Source organism: Camelus bactrianus, chromosome 14, assembly GCF_048773025.1.
Source record: "Camelus bactrianus isolate YW-2024 breed Bactrian camel chromosome 14, ASM4877302v1, whole genome shotgun sequence".
NCBI classification, from domain to species: Eukaryota; Metazoa; Chordata; class Mammalia; order Artiodactyla; family Camelidae; genus Camelus; species Camelus bactrianus.
The window spans coordinates 67,692,752-67,715,115 of NC_133552.1; the positions used below are offsets into that span (position 1 = coordinate 67,692,752).

At 38.3% G+C, this 22,364-nt stretch overlaps 1 protein-coding gene across 1 annotated transcript; it reads left to right on the forward strand.

Annotated features, from left to right (window-relative positions):
- The first annotated feature begins 416 nt into the window (after window positions 1-416).
- Window positions 417-19,851, forward strand: ABHD13 (abhydrolase domain containing 13). Its single transcript, XM_074378520.1, has 2 exons — window positions 417-699; window positions 14,641-19,851. Exon 2 carries the CDS (start codon window positions 14,661-14,663, stop codon window positions 15,672-15,674), a length of 1,014 nt encoding a protein of 337 aa, XP_074234621.1. The 5' UTR covers window positions 417-699; window positions 14,641-14,660; the 3' UTR covers window positions 15,675-19,851.
- The last annotated feature ends 2,513 nt before the right edge of the window (window positions 19,852-22,364 follow it).

A 22,364-nucleotide genomic window follows, 5' to 3' on the forward strand; every position in this document is an offset into this window, starting at 1 on the left:
AATTTGCAAAAGCGTGATTTTGCATTCTTTTTCTTTAAAAGCGTCTAAATGGTACAAGTCTCGGGCCCCATAAAGCAAGCATCCGCCTGTAACGGTCCCCCTGACAAAGGCAGGAGTGAGTCGGGGATTAGACAAAAAGAAATACAGTTACGGGGGCGCTTTAAGTGCTGGAACTCACTCCCCTAACAACCCTGTGAGGCAGACACGCTTTCTTCTGGAAGAAATGCGTCCCGCAGGCTCTCAGATCTCACTCCGGAGGCCTCGCAGTCGGGACGCGAAGCCTCCCTGCTCGGAGGGAGGAGACGCCGCCCGGCACCCAGCATACCACGAGCGCGCGCGCGCCGCCGGCCCCGCCCCGCGGTGTCTTGTCCGTCCCGGCCGCCGTAGCGGGGACTCCCCCGGCCGCGGTGTCTGCGCATGCCCGGGGGGGGCGGGCCGCGTTCCCACTCCCGGGAGGAAGGCGGGGAGCAGGTGATGTGGGAGCCGGCGGTGTCATTTGCCGGCTACACCGAGCGTGGGCCGGAAGTTGAGGAGCCGAGTGCCGCGCCGCAGGAGCTCCCGGCTGGACCGTGGCGACGGCGGCGGCCCCTCGGCGGGAAGAGGACGATGAGGAGCGACGGAAGCGACGCGGGGGGACGCTGCTGCGCGGCGCCGGGTTCCGTGTCCGCGGCCGACTTCGCAGCCTGAGAGCGGGTCTAAGTAAGTGCGGAGCGGGGCCGCCGAGCCGCGGGGCCGCTCTCCCCCGGGGGCCGCGCGGGCGGCTGGCCGGGGCCTCACGGGCGCCCGGGACCCGCACCGCCTCCCGGGGGCGCGGGGCTGCGCGCCCAGGGCCGTGCGGGACCCGAACGGAGCCCACTCCGCAGCCTTGCGGGAGGGGAGAAACCCAAACAGACGCCGGTGTGGAAACTGAGGCGCGCGGGTGACCGCGGCCCCGGGTGCGGTGCCGGGACCGTGTCCCAGACCGTGTCTCCGAATGTCAGGGGTGTTTCCACTAACGCGTACACACCAGTGCTTGGACGTCATCCATCCCCACCCCAGCCCTCCCTCCTGCACACGAAAAGTGAAACCGAAAATCCCAGCTCCCAGGTGTGAGGGACGGAGTCGTCCTGACCCAGTCGCCTCGCCTGCAGGTTGAGACTTGCAAGGTTCGCGGCGGGAAGTTTGGGGCGCTTGAGTGACAGCACAGGCGAGCACCCCATACAGTTGAAGTCAGTCTTGCTATAGGTTCTTGTAACGTGTTTTCTGCAGAGTGCGTTACGAGTGTTATTTCTGAAGGTATCTTAACCAAAACCAAGTCTTTTATTCAACAGCTACTTAAATTTACTGTATACTAATAACTGAATAGGAAGACACAAGGGGATATGGGCTGTAAGTTTTGAAGCTTGATTTTCATTGATCCTGTCCTGGTATCTTTCTGCACGGCTTAATCCGCGTGCAAGCTTAATCACGTATCTTTTGCTCAAAGGTTAAGTTCTGCTCCACCAAATAAGAACTCGTGATGGACGGTCTAGTGTAATGTCATAATTGTCTTGCTTAAGACGTAGACTGCTCGGTTCAGTGACTGTTGGTAGAGACTTCCTATGTGTCAGGCATTGCTGTTTCCTGAAAATGCTGGCATGGGTAAGATGACGTCACAGTCATCAGGTAACTCCCAGTCTGTGTAAAGCAGTTGAGTTACACTATAGTAGTGAGTGCCACCACGTAAATGTGTGCAAAGGACAGGATGTGCAGTGGTGGGCGGCAGGGAGGAGAGGTCCAGAGAAGGCTTTCTGAAGGAGCTGCTATCTGAGCTGGGTTTTGACAGAAAAAACCAAGACATTGCCTCAGTTACCTCGTGTGTGCAAGTACTCGGGTATCTGCAGTGAGCCTCACTTACCATTATTTAATCCAAGTCTAGCAGCAGTTCTAATTGTACTTACTTTCTCTTACTCTACTCTAGTAGATAAAAAAAAAATACTTTAAATTGTCTTATACAAGTAGTTGCATTTATTAACACACTGTGTATTACATTTGATCTCAGCAGCTTTTCAATTATGTGTTTCATCCCCCTTTGACATATGAGGAGACATATATTTAGAGAGATTAAGTGAGTTGGCAAAAGCCCACCTAGCTATTAACATAACAAGCCCCACACACTGTCCTTTCCACTGCTTGGCACTGCCTCCCATTGCTCGCTAAGTTGGAATGATGAAAGGAAGCCGGTTTAGGAATACCTGCACATGCATGCCTTGGCTCGCGCCTGCCTTCTCAGACCTGAATGTGAGGGTTTACTAACCAGGTTGCCCTCGGTTAGCAACATGACTTTCCTGCTGGATATAGGAAACTGTCCATCCTGACATTTTTCTGTGATTTCTTCTTTCTCGTCACTTATCTCAGGGGAACCTATTTCTGTTTCTCTGTTTTTCTTTGACTTAGAACTCAGTTATTACTCAGATTCTAAAACCCTGCTAAGTCTTGTTTAGTCACCTCTGTAGTTTGAGGCCCTTATGTACTCTTTTTAGAATAGACCTTTAAAAAAGGTTCTAGTTTTTCTCTTGTTTCTAATTAAGATACTTCCCCCTGAAATGATAGACATCTTAATAAGTTACCACATTTTATTTCACTATTTCATATAAGTCTTAACTCCTACAGCAGTACATTGTACTGGAATTGCAAAGGTGTAGTATTTCCAGGACAAGAACTGTACACATTTATGAGCTAGCCAGAAAATCTTACTTCTTCTGTAACATTCATTTTATGAGAAAATGAATTCTAAGTTTCATCCATTTAGTTTATAGTATTTAGAACAGTACCCCTTCATTAACTGGAAACCCTAATTTTATCAGTTTTAATTCCAGCATCGCTGTTTGCGTTTTAGCCTTGTGGATCCAATTTTTTTAAACCATTTTATTTCTTGGATATTTATAATCTCAGAACAAATTGTGATTGACTTCGGTAATGACAATAATCTGTCATCTTTGTTCTGTGAGAGTTGACTATATTTGCCAAGTCTTCTGTGCTTCAACAGAAAGGGAAAGCACCAAAATGCTGCTAAGTGGCTGCCCAGTATAACATTTGAGGTGTCTGTTCCAGCAAGTTCAAATCCCAGTTAAAATGCTCTCTAAACTGTTCAGTTGCTATCCAGCAACTCCATAGGTAGTTATTGTTCATTTGTCCCATAGGACTATTAATACACACTTTTTCATTATTGATGACATGTGGGTAACCGTTAGGGAAATAGATAATTCATTCTGTGGTGTCTCCGGCACACTGATGGCAGCTCTTTGTGTTTCCATTTCAGCTGTGCAGCTGGCATGGTTTCTTAACTTCCCAGTGCTTAGCAGAAAAGGAGATATATTGATGCAGGAGGGCTGAACCTGAGTTCTGTAATTACTTGAAATGTGATCGGAAGCTGTGAATTCCCCCAGAGGATACTCATTCTTTCCCTGTGATGTGGATGTTAGCAGTGACACGTGAATTTGCTTTCCATTTTTTGGTCTTCACTTGAACCTACACATGGCTTGGTCTCTTGTAGTCAAGTTTTTTAATGTATGGGCAGTTTTTATTTTTAAACAACATGTTCCTAAAATTATCAATTGAGATGCTTATAAAGGCCTTTAAAAATAATGGTACATTTATGACTTAGGACTTTATAGAATTGTATTAATGATTTGGTCTTTAGTCATATTATTTTGGGGGGATTCCTGTTTAATTCATGTGTAGGTAAAAATCTTTTATAGTCTTCAAAGACCTTTTACTGTTGGCCGAATCAGTAAATGAATGTAGACTGTTCAGTATGGTGTAAACTTTTGCAATTAAAAATAATGAGAATAATTAGCATTTACTTTTTTGTGTGTGTGAAACAGTTCCAACCATCATTAAAATACAATTTTATCCATGAAAGATAATTTCAGTTCCCTCTGCTAGTATTAATGGGCAGTAATAGTTGAATGTATCCATTTCCATAGTTTGGGTTTTACTTCTTTGTATAGTTAAGTTGTAATTCTTCATTTTTAACTTTTGGATAAATATTGCTGGATAAAGGACTCTCCTGAAGAGAGTGGAAGCTTCAGAGAGACAGCAGTAACATTCTTTGGCGAGGGGGGAGGTTGAGGGTGGTTGTTACTTTAGACTTGGAATTAATCTTTAATGTGCTGTTTGCCGTCATTTACTTTACTTTTTATTGGAGGGAATAACCTGAGTTCCATTAACAAAGCAAAGAAAAACACTGCAGAGTTCATGGAACTCGTGACAGTTCCTTGTGTATTTACTTCCTGGCGTTTCGTCCTCCTCTTCCCTTAATTACACACTCTTAAGACACTGTGTCTGTTGTTTTATGTAAAGGTTGTTTAGCCAAAGTTATTTTCTACAACTTTGTGTACTCTTTAAAATATGTTACTTTGACAGTTAGAGGTCTGGGTAGGAGACTGAAAATGTTTCATGAATAAAATATTTACGAACCTCAATTGAAAGATAAAATCCCTGGATCTGTGGGCATCTGAGGTTTCTATTATTTTTAATCCCTCAGTAGCTTCTTCACTGTTTGGAGTCACATAACCAGGGCCTCCAACTTCCCACTGTACCAGTTAGTAAAGACAATATTATGCATAATCTAATGCCTGTTTTCTAACTTTCCAGTTTTTCTCCATCACCTGTAAAATAGAATTTGTGAAACCTTAGGGGTTATTCAGGTAACTGCTTCCTTTTACAAATGTAGAAACTCAAAGGGACATACAAGGGTACTCATTCAAATGGTTCCCCACATTTAAATGTGGCCTTGGCTACTCATCTGAGAATGTGAAGCAGCCCTGACCGGTGGAGAGCCTCACCGGCACTGGGCAGAGCCCTCGCTCAGGTTGAAAGCTCATCTCCCCAAAGCTTGTCTTCTGTTTATGATCCTTGGGAACCTGAAGAAAGTTATGTGTTTTTATTAAAGATATTTCTCTTCTAGCATCTAGCAGGCTTAGTAACCTTATAATATGCACAAAAGATGTAAATTAATGTAGTACATTATTCTTAATTTGAAGGAGGCAAGTCTCTAAGGAAAAAAGGCAGTAAATTTATATAGTTACAGAACAGTGGTTCTCAAATTTTTTTTTTGTCTCAGAACACCTTTCATTTTAAAAAATTATTACAGACTCCAAAGGGTTTTTGTATATGTAGACTATATAGAAAGCTTTATTGTGTTAGAAATTAAAACTGGGAGTTTATAAAATATATAAGTTTATCACTTCAAAATAACAGTAAGAGATCTGCATATTAACATAATAACATATTTATGCAAAACAGCTGTCTTTACTAAAAAATTAGCAAGGAATGTGGCATTGTTTTACGTTTTTGTAAATATCTTTAATGTCTGCTTCCTAGAAGACACGCCGATGATCACGTTTCTCCGTTCTCATGCGGGAGGTTGTTTTAGGTGCACTGCACGTAGGAAATCAGGCTCACAGACATTTGTAGTTGCAAAGGGAGTATTTTAACAGTCTTTTCAGATAATTGTGGACATAGTCAACGGATGGTAGTTTCTTTTTTTATTTTTTAAGGATGTGGTTTTATTTATTTATTTTTAAACCCTTGGGGGGGTAATTAGGTTTATTTAATTTTAATGGAGGTACTGGGGATTGATCCCAGAATCTCATGCATGTTAAGCGTTCACTTTGCCACAAGCTATACTCTCCCCTCTCAGATGGTGGTTTCTTAAAGGTCATTTATATTGTGGACTCTGAAACCCATATCAAACAGCCCTTCATCTCTGTTACATTAGAATCCATTGGTTTATCTTTCAGTGAATTTTTTAATCCATGCTTGATTTCTGTGACTTCATTCATCGGTCATTTGGAAAGTGTTAGTTTGCTGTGTTGGGCAGATTCTTCCAAATATTGACATATTTAATAGGTTAGCAAATGTCACATTTGTTGATATTATCACCATCACAGTGTCATCAGAAAAGTCTCTAAGTTTTGGGAAGTTATTGGCAACTTCATTCGTTTTCCAGAAAATGTCTGCCAGACACATAAGCCTGAATAACCACAGTTTGTCTGTTGTCTTTTTAAGTAAAAATGGTGCCACCTAAAAATAAAAATGGAGCTAGTTCAGCTCACAACTCAGAGGTATTTCAGTACACAGCAGTAGTGCTTTCTGTGTCTTCCTCATTTTGTTACACATTGTCACACAGAATGTTAAAAAGAAGTGTGCTCATTGGTTGGGATGCGATCTTCATCTGAGGCACTGGCAGTTTTACCCATCACTGGTTTTGTACCATTAGTGCTGGTGTCAAGCAGTGAAAAGGCAAGTAGTGTTGTAGTAAGCTTCTGCTGTTGATCTCAGAGACCCTTGGAATGGCTCTTGCGGACCGCCAGGAGTCTGCAGCCACCTTTGGAGGACCACTAGGGTAGAAAAATCTCAGTTTAATAGGGACCTTAAAGTTCATTCAGGTCAACTGCTCTAATTTCCTCTACACTGTCCTTGCCAAGTATTTATTTAGATTTTGCTTGAATACTTCCAGTTCCTGTGAATAATTGTGCTAAGTGAATAAAAATAAGTGGCATAGGCAGCTGTTTGATGGAAAGTCAGGGAAATTCTTACCCTTGGAATTATGCTTTGTCCATAAATTTTCACATGGTTTCTTTAAGTATAAAGCATGATGAAATCCAGAAATTACTAAAATTATGTCGCGAAGGACACATAGTTAAGATTTTGTTTTTCTCTTGCTGTATTTAAGGACAGTGTGGTCTTTGATTTCGTGTCCTCTGTAATTGAATGAATTTGTGTTAGGCACGAACAGTTACGTATGTCCATGCATGTTCTCCTGAGTAGATCATGAGTTACTTGAGAGTTACTGTGTAGAACATGAGCTACTTAAGAACATAAATTTTAAATAGTCTGTAGTGCCTAAGCGCTATGATTCAAATGGCAGATGTCTGCACTTATCTGTGGCTCTGTCTTTAATCTTTAAATAGTATGGTAGGATGCACTGGAATCCGGTGAAGCTGGGAGACCAACTGTAGGACCTTTTCTGTGGTCTGGGCTGAGTTTGAGAACTCCCTTGGGGACTTGGATTTGTGTTCTGAGGACTCATATCATTGAGGGTGGGAATAAATTTTGCATTGATCTCTCCTTTTTTAAAGCACAGAACAGTTATTTAAATATATTTCCTTAGAAATGAAGCCATTTGCGATCCTCTGAGTCCATATATGGGGAGCACTCAAGGTGATGAGTGGAGATCAGTTGAGCAGACCCCTCTGACTCTGTGGACTTGCCACGCAGCCAACACTGTAGCCAACGTGGTGGTGCTGATAGCCTCACAGCTACACATTGTTTATACTTTTAGCCTTAAATTGGTTATTGTATACTTAAAATGGGCAAATATTTTAAAGATAGGATGCATATGGAGCATTAAAGGTGAGCAAAGCAAGTTAATTAGGACCATGAAATTCTCAAAATGGCTGTCACCAGATCGGTAAGTTTCATTCATATGACCAAAGTGCCGTTACAGTATTAAAAGATGTTGCTAATATTTCAGAACCATTCTTTTAAAAAGAAAACAATCATGATTAGATTACTTTGTCTATAATAGTAAAAATTAGTCATGTTTTTGTCAGTGTTTTCTTGAGATGTGTTTAAGCCAGTATGACACCTAACCTCTTCATCTAAATAAAAAGCACAAAAATTATCTTTAAGGTTGACTTTTTTCATTCACGCGTAAGACCTGTGCATGTTATAATAATGTGCCTATTTTTGATACTGTAACACATAGTTAAATTTAGTTTGCTTATTATATATTAAGCCCTAGAATCAATTGTTTCTTTAAAAAAAAGTGTACATTGTTTTTTGTTCATAATTAATGTAAAGCATGTAAAACATTAGGTGGGGAGGATGAGTTTAGTTTTGGGTAAGTCTGAGTTGTTGATAAAGCATCAGGTACTCAAGGAGCAGACAGACTGAGATGGTGGACGGAGTAGACATGGAGGTGGGAGTAATTCATACACAAGTGTGATGGTTGGAGCTATAAGAAAGAGGGAAGTCCCTGAGGGGAAGAAGGGTAAGTGTACAGGGCCTTGGAAAATGCCCACATTTAGGGCAGGTCAGAGGGAGAAACACAGGAATTGGAGTGTCCTGGAAGCTGAGGAGGATTCAAGGTGTGGTGCCGCTTACAGGGGTGTGGTGTTGCAGTGTGGACTGAGAAGAATCCGTCAGGTGTACCAGCCAGTGAGGCTTGCTTTTTATGAGAGATCATCCCGAGAGCTTGTGCATCAGATTCTCAAAGTGGCTGAGGAGTTACTGAGGGTGATTAAAGCCACAGATGGATGGGTTTCAGAGACATTTGAAACCTGAGAGCTGGTGCGATAACATGGCAAGGGCAGAACTGAGACATGGGAGTAAATGAGGTATTTCTGTAAGATGTAGACATGAAGACAGTAGTGATGCAGAAGCAGCGTGGACAGTGAGGAGGGATTGGGTGACTGAGTTTCTGTGCTCTACAGGTCTAATGTTCTTTCTCTCCGAGCAACCCTTCTGATTGGTATAAACTGTGGTTTAACCTTGAGTATATTAAACTCACCGTTTCTCTTGGTTGTTTATGATGCTAAAATCTAATCAGCAAATGCCTTGCAGCAGGCGTAGAACCTGGCAAATAATCCATCTCTTCTGGCAACACATTCATAAATGCTTGCCTCATTGGACATACTTTTTAAGGGGTAACTAGTTGTCTTGCTTATTCAGCATGTCTAGCAGCAGTGGTTTTGGGTTCAGTTGGACATTCTCAATAGGCCCATGAGAACATCCCTGGCACCCACCTCCCCCTGCTTTGGTGAATCACATGGGGTAGAAAACCCAGCATATCAGCATCAGCTGTGTGGTTCCCAAGTGCAGGTCAGGCTGGTGGAGAGATGACAGGTGGGTGGGGGCGGGCGCCACCCTGACTGAGCTGCTTCCGGCTCCACGGGAGACAGTGTCCTCTGTTACAGCACCAGTGCATGGTATGGCATCCACAACGCAGCAGAGGACACACCAGTTACAAGTCACATCCCACTCAGAGAGGTCCATCTTTGTGCTTCCCACTGGGCATGTGTAGACCTGCTCACTGTCTTCTCAACCCATATTCATCCCACCAGTAGGGTCAAGTTTACCACACAAAATGTGGCTTGAAACATAGCTCAGATCCCATATTTATGAGGTTTCCAGGGAAACAGTGCTAGAAGGTTAACCAGAGGTCATTTTTTCCCCCACGGAGGAGAAAAGGTTTTGTTAACCTTTTATTCACACTAATTTATTGACAATAAATGGAAAACGTACTGCTAGCTGTAGCATCTATGCGGTGGTCTGTGTTAGAGGCAGTGTTGATTTTTATTGACCAGCATAACATCTGGGTCTGTGTGAAGCTTTTTTTTACATCTCAGCAGATGGCTCTCGTAATGGTACTTTGTTACAATATCTGCACATTTAGTAAATAAAAAATCCTTGCTGTATTGTTTGCCAGACCCAGTTCCTTTAAGAGCATGGAGACATGATACAAAGGAGCAGAAATTATTGGCAAACTGGCTTAGGAGATTTAAAGTAGTCTGAGTGGAGGTCCTTTCCTGAACCACCGATGTGCCATAATGCGTTAAAGAGAAGCCACACACACACTCCAGAACAGTTTTTATTAACCTGTCCTTAAAACTGACTTGCATTTGATAGTCCTCCAAATGAACTGATTTTTATTCTGACTTCCACAGTTTAATAACAGTCCATTGTAAGATTATATTAAGGCAACTTTTCAGGAATGTTTTGTGGAAAACTGCAGGTTTGATCCCTGTTGTTCCTAACCAGCAGTGGACTCACATGTGCCATTTTCCTAATGTCCAGTCTTGAACTTACATGCCCAGTGCTCAGAATGCAGTTGTCTTTTCTTAGACGTCTAATCATTCAGGCACATTGCTGGATTGTTCATTTAAAACACATTTTGGTCTTGAGTATATGTAAAGTTGTGTACTACCCATAGGGATACAGTGGTGAAAAAGAAAAACACAGTTCCTGGCCTTGTAGATTTAAATTTAATATTGTATGTTGAAATTAGAAATTAAAGAGGCTACTTTAAAAAAAAAGATTTTTTTTCAAAGTTTGAAAAACTTAACTATATAGATTTAATCTATACAGGTGGTTTGAATTTCAAAATCTGATTTATCCACATGTAGGAAGTTTTATATTTTGTCTAGTGTTATATTAGTTTTTATAATAACTTTATTTGGCTTGAAAATTTAGTTAGTTCACTCCTCGTTATTCAGGTTATATGAGTGGTTTGCCATGCCCTCAATCAAATTTCTAGATTCTTTTTTCTTGTCTCATAGGTGCTTGGTAAATTCTGATGTTGATGTTAATTTGAGCAGAACATGGTTAAGAATGTAGTAGTACAGCTAGGAATATTAGTCACTAATGCAAATAAAGGTAATATGTCTATAGCATTTGTAAATGCTTTTTTATTAATTTTATTTGATAATGCTGACCAGCTTTATAAGTAGGCATTTTAAAAATTCTCGTTCTACCGAGAAGAAAATTCAGACTGAAGATAAGTTATAAACTCAAGATTATTCAGCAAATATATGGTAGAGCAGACTGAAAGGGTGATGCAGTTTTAGTGTGTTTTTTTCTACTGTATCATCAAATAAATATTAGACATTCTCATCTCTCTGATACGTCTGTCATAAATGATTGGCTTGTCTATGAAAAAAAGCACATTTTTTCACTAAAGAAGTATCTTAAATGGTATATCTGATTTTCTGAATAGTACAGTGCTCCAGTGTACTTGTATGTTTTACCCCAGACCTTGTTAATCCTAATCATTACAGAAAAATTCTTTTGTTTTGCTGTATAAAGTTAATGCCAGTCTGTCTCCCATTTTCAAGTAAGCATTAGATGAAAAGTTTAAGTGGTCAGAGGCGTTGCTGAGATTCACCCACTACCGTGGAAGAGTGTAGAGGAATGTCTGATTTAAGGTGTTGGTGAGTAGCAGTCAGAGATCGTGAAGAGCACTGATTATTTACCTGGAACGGTTAGTCAGTGTTCAGTGTGATTGGCTCTGCAGCCTCTTCCAGTCTGGTTCTTAACCAGATCTGACACCTAGTGCTTAGGTATTGCTTTTGTAGTTTTGAAGCTTGGATTTTTGTTACTTCATTTACCTGCTTTTCTCCAGCTTAACATAGTGCTCATTGCAGTAAAACTTGCTACAACTGGGTGGCAGTGTTGATTTCAGAGAAACTTCAGAAAAATGCTATGCTGTTGGGTTATGTTCAAAGAGAATCGTTGGAACAAAAACTCAAATTTGAAAGTCCATGTTTAGTGAAATTGTAAAATATTTTTGGTGCTATAATATTGAAAAATCGAATTTATTAAATCATCTAACTCATTTTTATAGTCAGTCTAAGTTGATTTTCAGTGTTTGTATCTAATTTGATGAACTAAACTACTACATTTATTAGCTTATGGCATGCAATAAAATTTCAAAAATATGTCATTAACAGATATTTATTAAATTTAAGAATAACTTCCTTATAGTAGTTTTGTTAGTAAAAGAGAAATGTAATATTTCTTAAAAATTGATAACTATCTAGGTAGATGACTGCTACATAAAAAAAAGTAAATCTCACCTTGTCTCCCTTTTTAAGACAGCATGCATAAACTTTTTTGATAACAAAAAATTGACTTCTGAAAGCTTTTATTTTTTTTTCACGTTATATTTTTCAGCAAATTTTAAAAGATTTTTCTCCAGTAAGTCATTTTCTTCATTTATCTCTGTTTCTCAAATAGAACTGGTGTGTCTTTGTTTCACACTTATCCCCCACGTGTTTATAGCCTTAAGAGTAAATCATGGCAATCTGTTTTGAATCTGGTATGAAATTGCAATAAGGACTGTATAAAAGATTTAGCATACTTCATAATACTAGCAAGCTAACATTTCTTTTTAATCAGATGTAAAAGACAAATTATTAAACTTTTTCCTAAAAATAGTACAATATTAGGAACTAGTGGCTAATTTAAACTATTGTTTTAAATTTAGCTGTGAGGATCTCCAAATACAGGAGGAAATATTTTAGTTTTTCTTATGCTAGTTTAATTATAATTTTTTTCTATAATGTGAAAAAACTGACAATAAATTATATCAGATTGGGCTTGATAGGTTAGAATCTGTTAACTACATCTTTAAATAAAATTTGCCCTCAGCTTATCTGGCTCAGTAAAGTTGTGGGCTACAAAATCAATATACAGAAATCTGTCATGTTTCTATATGTTAACAATGAACTATCAAAGAAATTAAAACAATCCCATTTACAATTCCACCAAGAAGAATAAAATAACTAAGAATAAATTTATCTAAGGAGGTAAAAGAACTGTGCACTGAAGACTATAAGACATTAATGAAAGAAATTGAAGAATACACAAAAAAATGGAAAGGTATTTAGTGCTTATGGATTGGAAGAACTAACATTGTTAAGATGTTCATACTGGTGAAAGCAATCCACAGATTCAGTGCAGTCTGTATCAAAATTCCAATGGCATTTCTCAGACAAATAGAGCAAATAATCCTCAAATTTGTATGGAACCACAAGTGACTCTGAATAGCCAAATCAATCCTGAGAAAGGCAAACAAAACTGGAGACATTGTGCTCCCTGATTTCAAACTATATTACTGTAGTAATTACTGTAGTAATTACTGTAGTAATCAAAACAGTATGCTGTTAGCATAAAAACAAACATATCAGTGGAACAGAATAGCCCAGAAATAAACCCACGCATATATGGTCAATTAATTTATGACAAAGGAGCCATGAATATACAATGGAGAATGGACAGTCCCTTCAATAAATGATGCTGGGAAAACGATGCAGAATGAAACTGGACTGCTGTCTTATACACACAAAAATTAACTCAAAATGAATTAAAGACTTTAACATAAGACCTGAAAGCACAAAACCCATAGAAGAAAACACAGGTGGTAACTCCTTGGCATTGACTTTTGCAGTGATGTTTTGGATCTGACCCTAAGAGCAAAGGCAACAGAAGTAACAATAAAGTGGGACTACATCAAACTAAAAAGCTTTTTTGCACAGCAAAGGAAACCATCAACCAAATGAGAATGCAACCTGCTGAATGGGAGAAAATGTTTGCAAATCAAATACTGATAAAGAGTTAATATCCAAAATATATAAAGAACTCACACAACTCAATAGCACAAAAATTCAAGCAGCTTGATTAAAAAAATGGACAGAATATCTGAATACTTTTTTTTTCCAAAGATGACATACAGATGTCCAACAGATGCATGAAAAGAGGCTGATGATCTTCAGTAATCACCAGGGCAGTGCAGATCAAAACTACATTGAGATGTTACCTTATACCTGTTAGAATGGCCATTATCAAAAAGATAAGAGATAACAAGTTTTGGTGAGGATGTGGAGAAAAGGAAACCTTTGTGAACTGTTGGTGGGAATGTAAATTGGTACAGCCTCTATGAAAAATGGTATAGAGATTCCTCAAAAAATTAAAAATGAAATAACCAAATGAGCCAGCAATTCCACTTCTTGATATTTATCCAAAGAAAATGAAAACACTAACTAAAAAAAGATATATGCACCTCCATGTTCATTGCAGCATTATTTACAGTAGCCAAGATATGGAGACAGTCTAGGTGTTCATTAATGGATGAATGGATAAAGAAAATGTGGGGTGTGTATACACGCATGCACGTGCGCACACACGCACACACGCACACACAGTGGAATATTACTCAGCCATAAAAAGAATGAAAATTTGCCATTTGCAGCAACATGGATGGACCTTGAGGGAATTTTACTGAGTAAGTTAGACAAAGAGAAATACTGTATGATCTCACTTATATGGGGAATCTAAAAAAAAAAGATAGATTGATAGATACGGAGAACATAGCAGTGGTTGCCAGAGGCTGGGGGAAGGGGGCAAAATAGGTGAAGGGAGTCAAATGGTACAAACTTAGGGTTATAAAATAGACAAGTCATGGGGATGTAATGTACAGCATGGTGACTGTAGTTAATAGTTTTGTATTGCATTTTTGAAAGTTTCTTAGAGTAGGTCTTAAAAGTTCTCATCACAAAAAAATTTTGTAACTATTTGTGGTGATGGATGTTAACTAGACTTACTGTGATCATTTTGTTGTATATATAGATAACAAATCATTTTTATGTTGCACACCTGAAACTAAAGTAATGTTATATGTCAGTTTTACTTCAATTAAGGAAAAAATTGCCCTCACCCTACCTATCTCCCTGGTGGGTGCACCAGAGCCCTGGAGGCTCACTCATTGGCCTCCAGGGTCTTCTACCTGCAAAACCAGGACTCGGCCAATCCACATATGCTCCTGAGCCTTCATTCTTTCATATAAAAAATTGGGAATGTGGCATCAACTTATTTTTCTATTAAATTAATACAGGCATGGAAATACCTGTATTTTTTAGAAAATGTTTCATAAGTACAGCAGTGGAGGGAGAGAGGAGACCTTAGAATAAAAGGGACAAAGGGAATCAGAGCAGTTGACTTTGTGGATATATTGACGTAGGTTTCTGGGGTTTCCCCTAGCACTGTGATTTATGGGATCTGCTTTTTAAAATAATAGATACACGCTGAGTTTTTGATTCTCTCTCTCTCTCTCAGGACACGTACGAAGAGCCACAATGGAAAAGTCCTGGACGCTGTGGAACTTTGTTGAAAGATGGCTAATAGCCTTGGCTTCATGGTCTTGGGCTCTCTGCCGCATTTCACTTTTACCTTTAATAGTGACTTTTCACCTGTATGGAGGCATTATCTTACTTCTGTTAATATTCATATCAATAGCAGGCATTCTGTATAAATTCCAGGACGTGTTGCTCTACTTCCCAGAACAGCCGTCGTCTTCACGCCTTTATGTTCCCATGCCCACTGGTATTCCACATGAAAACGTTTTCATCAGAACCAAAGACGGAGTGCGTCTGAATCTCATTTTGATAAGATACACTGGAGACAGTTCGCCCTATTCCCCAACGATAATTTATTTTCATGGGAATGCAGGCAACATAGGTCACAGGCTACCAAATGCGCTGCTCATGCTGGTCAACCTCAAAGTTAACCTTCTGCTTGTTGATTACCGAGGCTATGGGAAGAGCGACGGAGAAGCGAGCGAGGAGGGGCTGTGCTTAGACTCCGAGGCTGTGCTGGACTACGTGATGGCCAGGCCCGACCTCGACAAAACAAAAATTTTTCTTTTTGGCCGTTCCTTGGGAGGAGCAGTGGCTATTCATTTGGCTTCTGAAAATTCACATAGGATTTCAGCCATTATGGTGGAGAACACATTTTTAAGTATACCACATATGGCCAGCACTTTATTTTCATTCTTCCCAATGCGTTACCTTCCTTTATGGTGCTACAAAAATAAATTTTTGTCCTACAGAAAAATCTCTCAGTGCAGAATGCCTTCTCTTTTCATCTCTGGACTCTCCGACCAATTAATTCCACCAGTAATGATGAAGCAGCTTTATGAACTCTCCCCCTCTCGGACTAAGAGATTAGCCATTTTTCCTGATGGAACTCATAATGATACGTGGCAGTGCCAGGGTTACTTCACTGCCCTTGAACAGTTCATCAAAGAAGTAATAAAGAGTCATTCTCCTGAAGAAATAGCAAAAACTTCATCTAATGTAACAATTATATAATGTTTTTCTTTTTGATTAATGTACTGTATTTTAATTTGTGCAGAATGATAAAGAATGTTCCTTTCTAGAAGTGTGTTATGTCTGTACTTGTCTGAAGAGTGACATTAAACTTTGAAAGGACTTCATTGCTCCTTTGAGATGATCCAAATAGTTTTTTACATTTGAAGAACGATAATTCTTGGAATTACTTCATACGTTTTCATCAAACCTTTCAATGTGATTGTGTGTTTGTGTCTTTAGTTTAATATGCTAGTATAATAGCATATTATATTCAAAAGTTTCTTGTTGCTACAGCTGTGTAATCTATGTGACACTTCGATTAATGGCTAGGTGTGGAAGGAGACACGAAAACAAGAAACCTTTGGGTATTATTCCTTTAGTAAATATTGGGACAATCATGGTAAGCAAACTTAGTTCTGTAATTGCATTTTTCACCTTAAAAGTTAAAATGAAATGCATGATGGTATTTTATTCCTTGACTTACGCAATGCCATGTTTTTACTGTAAATAGTACTGGTCATATGCCAATGTACATGATGCCCTGGGTCATAGCTATTTTTATGTAAACTCTGTTTTGTTTTTAGCAAGATATGAAATTGAGGCCTGCGTGCAGGTTGCCATTGAATTTTGCTCTGGTGAATGCTGAGATCCAGCTTTTTCTTACAAATAAATGGGACCCCATTTTCCAATAGAAATGTACCGTGTTTTGTTAGGTACAGTCTGACATGTTGGATCATGGCATGTAAAAATAGAAATTTAGAATTTTACTGCAGCTTTGATGTGCATATTTGAACTTTTTAACATTTGTAATTTTGGTGGCAAAGAAATTTTAGCTTCTGTCAGTTTTGTAAGTCTACAGCTGAACCCCTAATAGCAGTCATAACGAAGATCAGAACTTGTTTAAGAATTAATTAGGAAGTCTTACCATTATTCCATTGTACATACTATTTTACAGAAATTTCCACATATGATTTTTAAGTCCCAATATCTTGGTGTATCTATCCCACTAAAGCCAAGATACCATTTATTGGACTTTCTGAAAATAAAACTTACAAAAACAAAAGTTAAAAAAAAAAAGCAGGCTGTCTTTCTTTGGTCTGATGTTTTAGTTACGAAACAGAAGAGCTGCATCGAGAGTTCTAGGAAGCCTGACTCATTTATGTTCTCCTTGTAGGACTGTGCGAGTGAAGGGACGCTAGAGCTTTTAAATCACAGAACCTGTCAGCACCTTTAATTAAATGGCTGTCAGTGGGAAGTAGTGTTTGGACATACAGAAGAGTAAGAAAAATCTTACGTAGAGAAGAGCCCCTTAAAACTTACAGGATTTACCTTAAAAATATAAGCTATGAGGCATAGTTGTGCTAAGTTTTTTCAAGCAGTCCTCAAAAATTAGATGTAATTGAGCTCTGTACGGCGTTATGTCAGCTCCAACATATACTATTTTTTGAATATTTTAGCTATATTTATTGGCTTTGTGCAAGCAGCTAGGGCAGAGAAATAATAGGTCAATAATCTTGACCTTAATTTAAAACTTTCCATGGAGATAGGGCTAGAAATACTTTTGCCAAATAACATTCCTATCATTCACTTTATGTCAATATTTAGGAAAAAGTAAATTATAGCAAGTATGATTTCTAAAGGATGTTTTCTATAAATTGTAAAAAAAAATCATGCTTTTTATAAAAAAAAAGTTGGTAACGCGTATCATGGAAGGTGTATTTTGTATGTGTAAATTCACTACAATTAAAGGCTACTTTTCATCTTGTCAATCATTGCTATGTAGAATGAGTATCCTAAATAGTAACGCATTAAAAAGAAAACAGTTACTACAACAAAGTGTAGTGTATTTAGACGTGAGCTTATACACGGCACACCTTAGACTTCTATCATTCTTCAAGTTTACAGAGGACCTTCTTAGGTTTTCATGTAATCATTTAGTCTCCCACGCTGTGGAGGAATATATCAACTTTAGTTATAAATATTATGCTGATGAAGCATAAAAAGCTTTTTCTTCGGCAGTGTTTCATTTTATGCTGCCTTTTGTTCTCTTTCAGTACTCCAGATTTACAGTCACCCTCCCCCCCGGCTTTTTTTTTTAATCCAGGACTTCGGAAGTTCTGGAGTACTTGTGTTTCTCCCTCCCTCCATTCCCTTTCCTTCTGCAGCAAAGGGAAGAGGTTGCGTCTAGGGTTGTAGTCCATCCTTCTTTCCTGGCTTCTGTACTGGGGACTGTTTCCTTAGACGGGAAGGAGGTAGAAAGCAAACTCCTATCATCAGGGGCCCACAAACCCCATGGCATCAGTTTTATAAAATGTGTCTAATTTTGTGGCCATAGCAATTGGTCTTAATAAAACATGGATTCTTCATGGGTCACACCCTCATTTTGGACCCATCTCTTAGTGGGAGTAAGGGTGTGTCCATCTTGTTTATTAATTTTTGCTCATTTACACATGAGCATCCCCTATAGGAGTTTCTGAATTGAGTTTTTAAAGTTACTAAGCTACTGTAATTTGGAAATTCTAGAATGATTTTAGATGGCAAGATAAAACTCATTTAGATCAAAATCGATTATTTTAAAAGGAATTACTCGGGGTAAAATGACAAAAAGGATCCTAAAATGATATTGCAAAATGCGGAAAGAAATCATTTGTAACAGATAAAAGTGCAAATAGGATAGAAACAACTGGATGGGGAAATGTGACATAGTTCTCAAGCTTCGATCTAGGAAGTAATTAGCTGATGAGATTGGTGATGAGGAAACCTAACATTCAGAACAAAACAAGGCATTTCTAACAGAAGGTCATTGGAGTCCTGATGTTGCACCTACCCTGTGCTTTTGCAAATATTTTGGCTGTAAAATTGGTGTTTTCATTAAAATGGTATTTTGAATTTTGTTATGGGGGCAGTTTAAATTTATTTTTCATGGTCTGTAGACGGTTGATGATAACATGATCCCCCCTTTGGCAGTACGTCACCTGATTAACTCTTTGTAACACTTAGAGTTAGTGCCACCTGATGCTTTCACATTCATCTCTTACGTTTGTAAGATTTGGTTTGAGGTGGGTATTGGCTTGTTCAGTGGAATTAAGGAGTGAAGGCTGTATTCAGTTTTCTGTGAACTATCTTGCAAGCCCAACTAAAGTGTAGTTTTTATGATTGAGTCCATTCCTTCCCTGAGGTTAGGAGTAAATAAGGTAAACCTTAAAAGATGATGTCACAGAAGTCGCTTGTTAAATCAGGTCGTGGTTGAGATATTCTGAAAACCTCCTGACCTCCCCCCCCCCTCCGTTTTTCTCACAGTGTTTGACAGCAATTACGGAAAAAGACACGTGACAAATAGTCATGATGCTTTTGAATGATCCACTTAAATTCATGTATTTTCATATCACTCAGGTAAAGTTGGAAATGACAGAGCACAGACATCTATTTTTTAAATCAATAGAGTTGAAAATAAAAAGCACTTCTGTTTATATTGCCATATATGCACATCATCTTAGCTAACCAGAAATAGTATATTAATTTTATGGTGAAATAAATGCATTCATCCTTAATAGTAAGTAGTCAACACATTTTTGCCAAATGGCACAAATATACCTCCATTTATATTTTGTATCTTTAAAGTGTAGTTTAACAGTAGGACTATGTATAAGAGACACTTTTTTACAAAAAGTGTCATATATACATATATACCAGGGATGAGTGTGTATTTAACATAATTTATAGCAATTTCTGTCAGTACACCATATACTGAAAATTCAAGTTATTTTCAGCCTATTCAAGTACATTCAGGATAAAATAAGTCAATCCAGTTTCATAATGTAAATCATATTTTGTTATTTGCCATATTTTATTTGAAGCAGTAATACAATTTTATAACTCAAATTTGAATGTTATAGTACATTATGCGCTAATCATGTCAGGCAAACATTTTTGTTTTTTAACAATAAATTTCTTTTAAAATATACTTTCTATTTTTCTGTACTGACATGCAATAAATTGATACATTAAAAGATTGATTAATGTCTTAAGATAGTTTGTCTTCAGTCTTTTTTAAATTTTCTATTAACCTAAATTATATGGTAGGACAGTAAAGTTTCCTTAATGGTTAAATAAGCTCCTGGATTTGTACTGAAATGAATGGACTTGTACTAATGGTGTGAATAAAAAGTGGAAGTTAGATTTGTTTTCCCTTCCCTTGTATTCTTCTGCCACATGTATTTAATTTAGGCTAATTTAAATACTTTCTATATGTGAACTGGTGGTAAACAAATAGACCCAAAGCATTTGATTAGTTACATTAATCTAGGAACAAATAGGTTTTAACTGTTCATGATCATGATGCCTTAGAATTTCATAAAGTGCCTTTTCATGAAATTGTCGGGTTTTTTTTCTTTGTTCCTTTTTTTTCTCTCATTGGCATTGAGTTAATAATTTGGGCTGATTAAAAATTGCCAGATATTCATTCAACCTTTAGGAATGGTTCTGTAGGTTGCTTTCCCTAACGGGAAACTTACATGCTTGAATAGTGTCAGAACCAGCTGAATGATAGGAAGTGGAGATGAAACACTCACTTATTGGAGACACCCGAAATGTACCATTAACATCAAGAAATTAACACAGATACATTACTACATCTAATTCTCATCTCATCTACATTTTGCCCATTATCTAATATCATTGATAGCAAAATGATCTCCTTGTGAATATAGGTGCAAAAACCCTCGACAAAATACTATCACACTGAATCCGGCAGTTTATAAAGGGATTATGCACCATGATCAAGTGGCCAGAATCACAGAAATGCAAGGTTGGTTTAACATCTGAAAATCGATTAATGCAATATATATGTTAGACTGCTTGGGCTACCACTACAAAAATCATAGGCTGGTGGTTTAGACAACGGACATTTGTTTTCTCTCAGTTTTGGAACCTGTAAGTCCATGGTCAAGAAGCCAGCAAATTCAGTTTCTGGTGAGAGCTCTTTTCCCAGCTTGTAGATGGCCAGCTTCTTGCTTACCCTCACATGGCCCTTCCTCTGTCTGTGCGTGGGGAGGTTTCATCCTCTTCTTACAAGGACACCACTTCTTACAGGTTAGGGCAGCAGCCTTATGACCTTATTTAACTTTGATTATCTTTTTAAAGGCCTTATATCCTAATATAGTCACATTGGAGGTTAGGGCCTCAACATACAGATTTGGGAAGTGGGGCACAATTCAGTCCTTAACACCAGATGAATAGAAGAAAGCCTTTGACAATATCCAAAAGACCTTCATGATGAAAAACACTCAGCAGACAACAAATAGAAGGAAACTCAGTCAACCTTATAATGAGCATTTATGGAATATAGCTCCCATCATACTTAAAGGTAAAGACTGAAAGCTTTCCCCTAAAATCAGGAAAAAGACAGGCATATCTGCTCTTGCCACTTACATATATCCAACATTGTACTGGAGATTCTGTACAGGACAATTAGGCAAGAAAATAAAGCAAAAAACATCCAGATCAGAGAGGGAGAAGTAAAACCATATTTACAGATGACATGAGCTTATATATGGAATATCTTAAAGAATCCACTAAAAATATGAGAGCTAATGAATTCAGTAAGATTCAAGATCAGTCTACAAAAATCAATTTCATTTTTATACACTGTCAATAAACAATCCCAAAATGATAGTGTTGTAGGTTGGCTTGTGAACCCCAAAAAGATACGTCAAAGTCCTAACCCCTGGTACCTAAGAGTATGACCTGATTTGGAAATAGGGTCTTTGGAGACGTAATTAAGGTCTAATTCAGATGACAGCCTTCTGGAGTAGGGTGTACCCTTACTAGTACATGGCTGGTGCCCTTATACTAAAAAAGAGAAAAGACTTAGGAACAGACACACAGAGGAGACAGACACACAAAGGGAAGATGGTCATATGGCAGTGAAGACAGATGGGATTCGTGCAGCTGCAAGCCAGGGAACGCCAAGGGTTTCTACGAGCCAGGTGAGAGAGCGTGGTCCTGGTGCCACTTTGATTTCAGAGTTCTCTCATTCACAACTGGGAGAGAATGAAGGAATTTTTGTTGTTTAAGCCACTTTGTGGTTCTTTGTTATGGCAGCCCTAATTAAAAGAAAATTCCATTTACAATGGCACCAAATATAATGAAATACTTAAAAATATGTTTAGCAATAAAGGCAAAATGTCGTCTCTGAAAACTATGTAACATTTTTGAAAGAGATTAAAAAAAAGACCTAAATAAATGGAAAGACATCACGTGTTTGTAGATTGAAAGATAAATTATTAAGATGGCAATTCTCCCCAGTTTGATCAAGGAAATCAATACACTCGATTAAATCTGTCTCTTTTTTGCAGAAAGTGACAAGCTGATCTTAAAATTCATACGTAAATGCAAGAGATCTGAATTAGCCAGAACGATCTTTAAAATGAACAGTCAGAGGTCTCATATATTCTGATTTTAAAACTTATTGCAAAGCTACAGTAGTCAAGACATACAGGCATAAGGAAAGACATATAAATCAATGGCCTAGAATTCAGAGTCCATAAATTAACATATATTTAATTAACTGATTTTTGGCAAAAGTGCCAAATTCATTGTTGAAAGAAGTCTTTTCCACACATGGTGTTGTGACAACTGGATATCCACATACATGTGAATGAATTTGGATTTCTCTGTCATACCATATTA

Excerpts from the sequence above, each read along its gene's own strand:
- ABHD13 (XM_074378520.1), top strand. The coding sequence starts at position 14,661 with ATGGAAAAGTCCTGGACGCTGTGGAACTTTGTTGAAAGATGGCTAATA.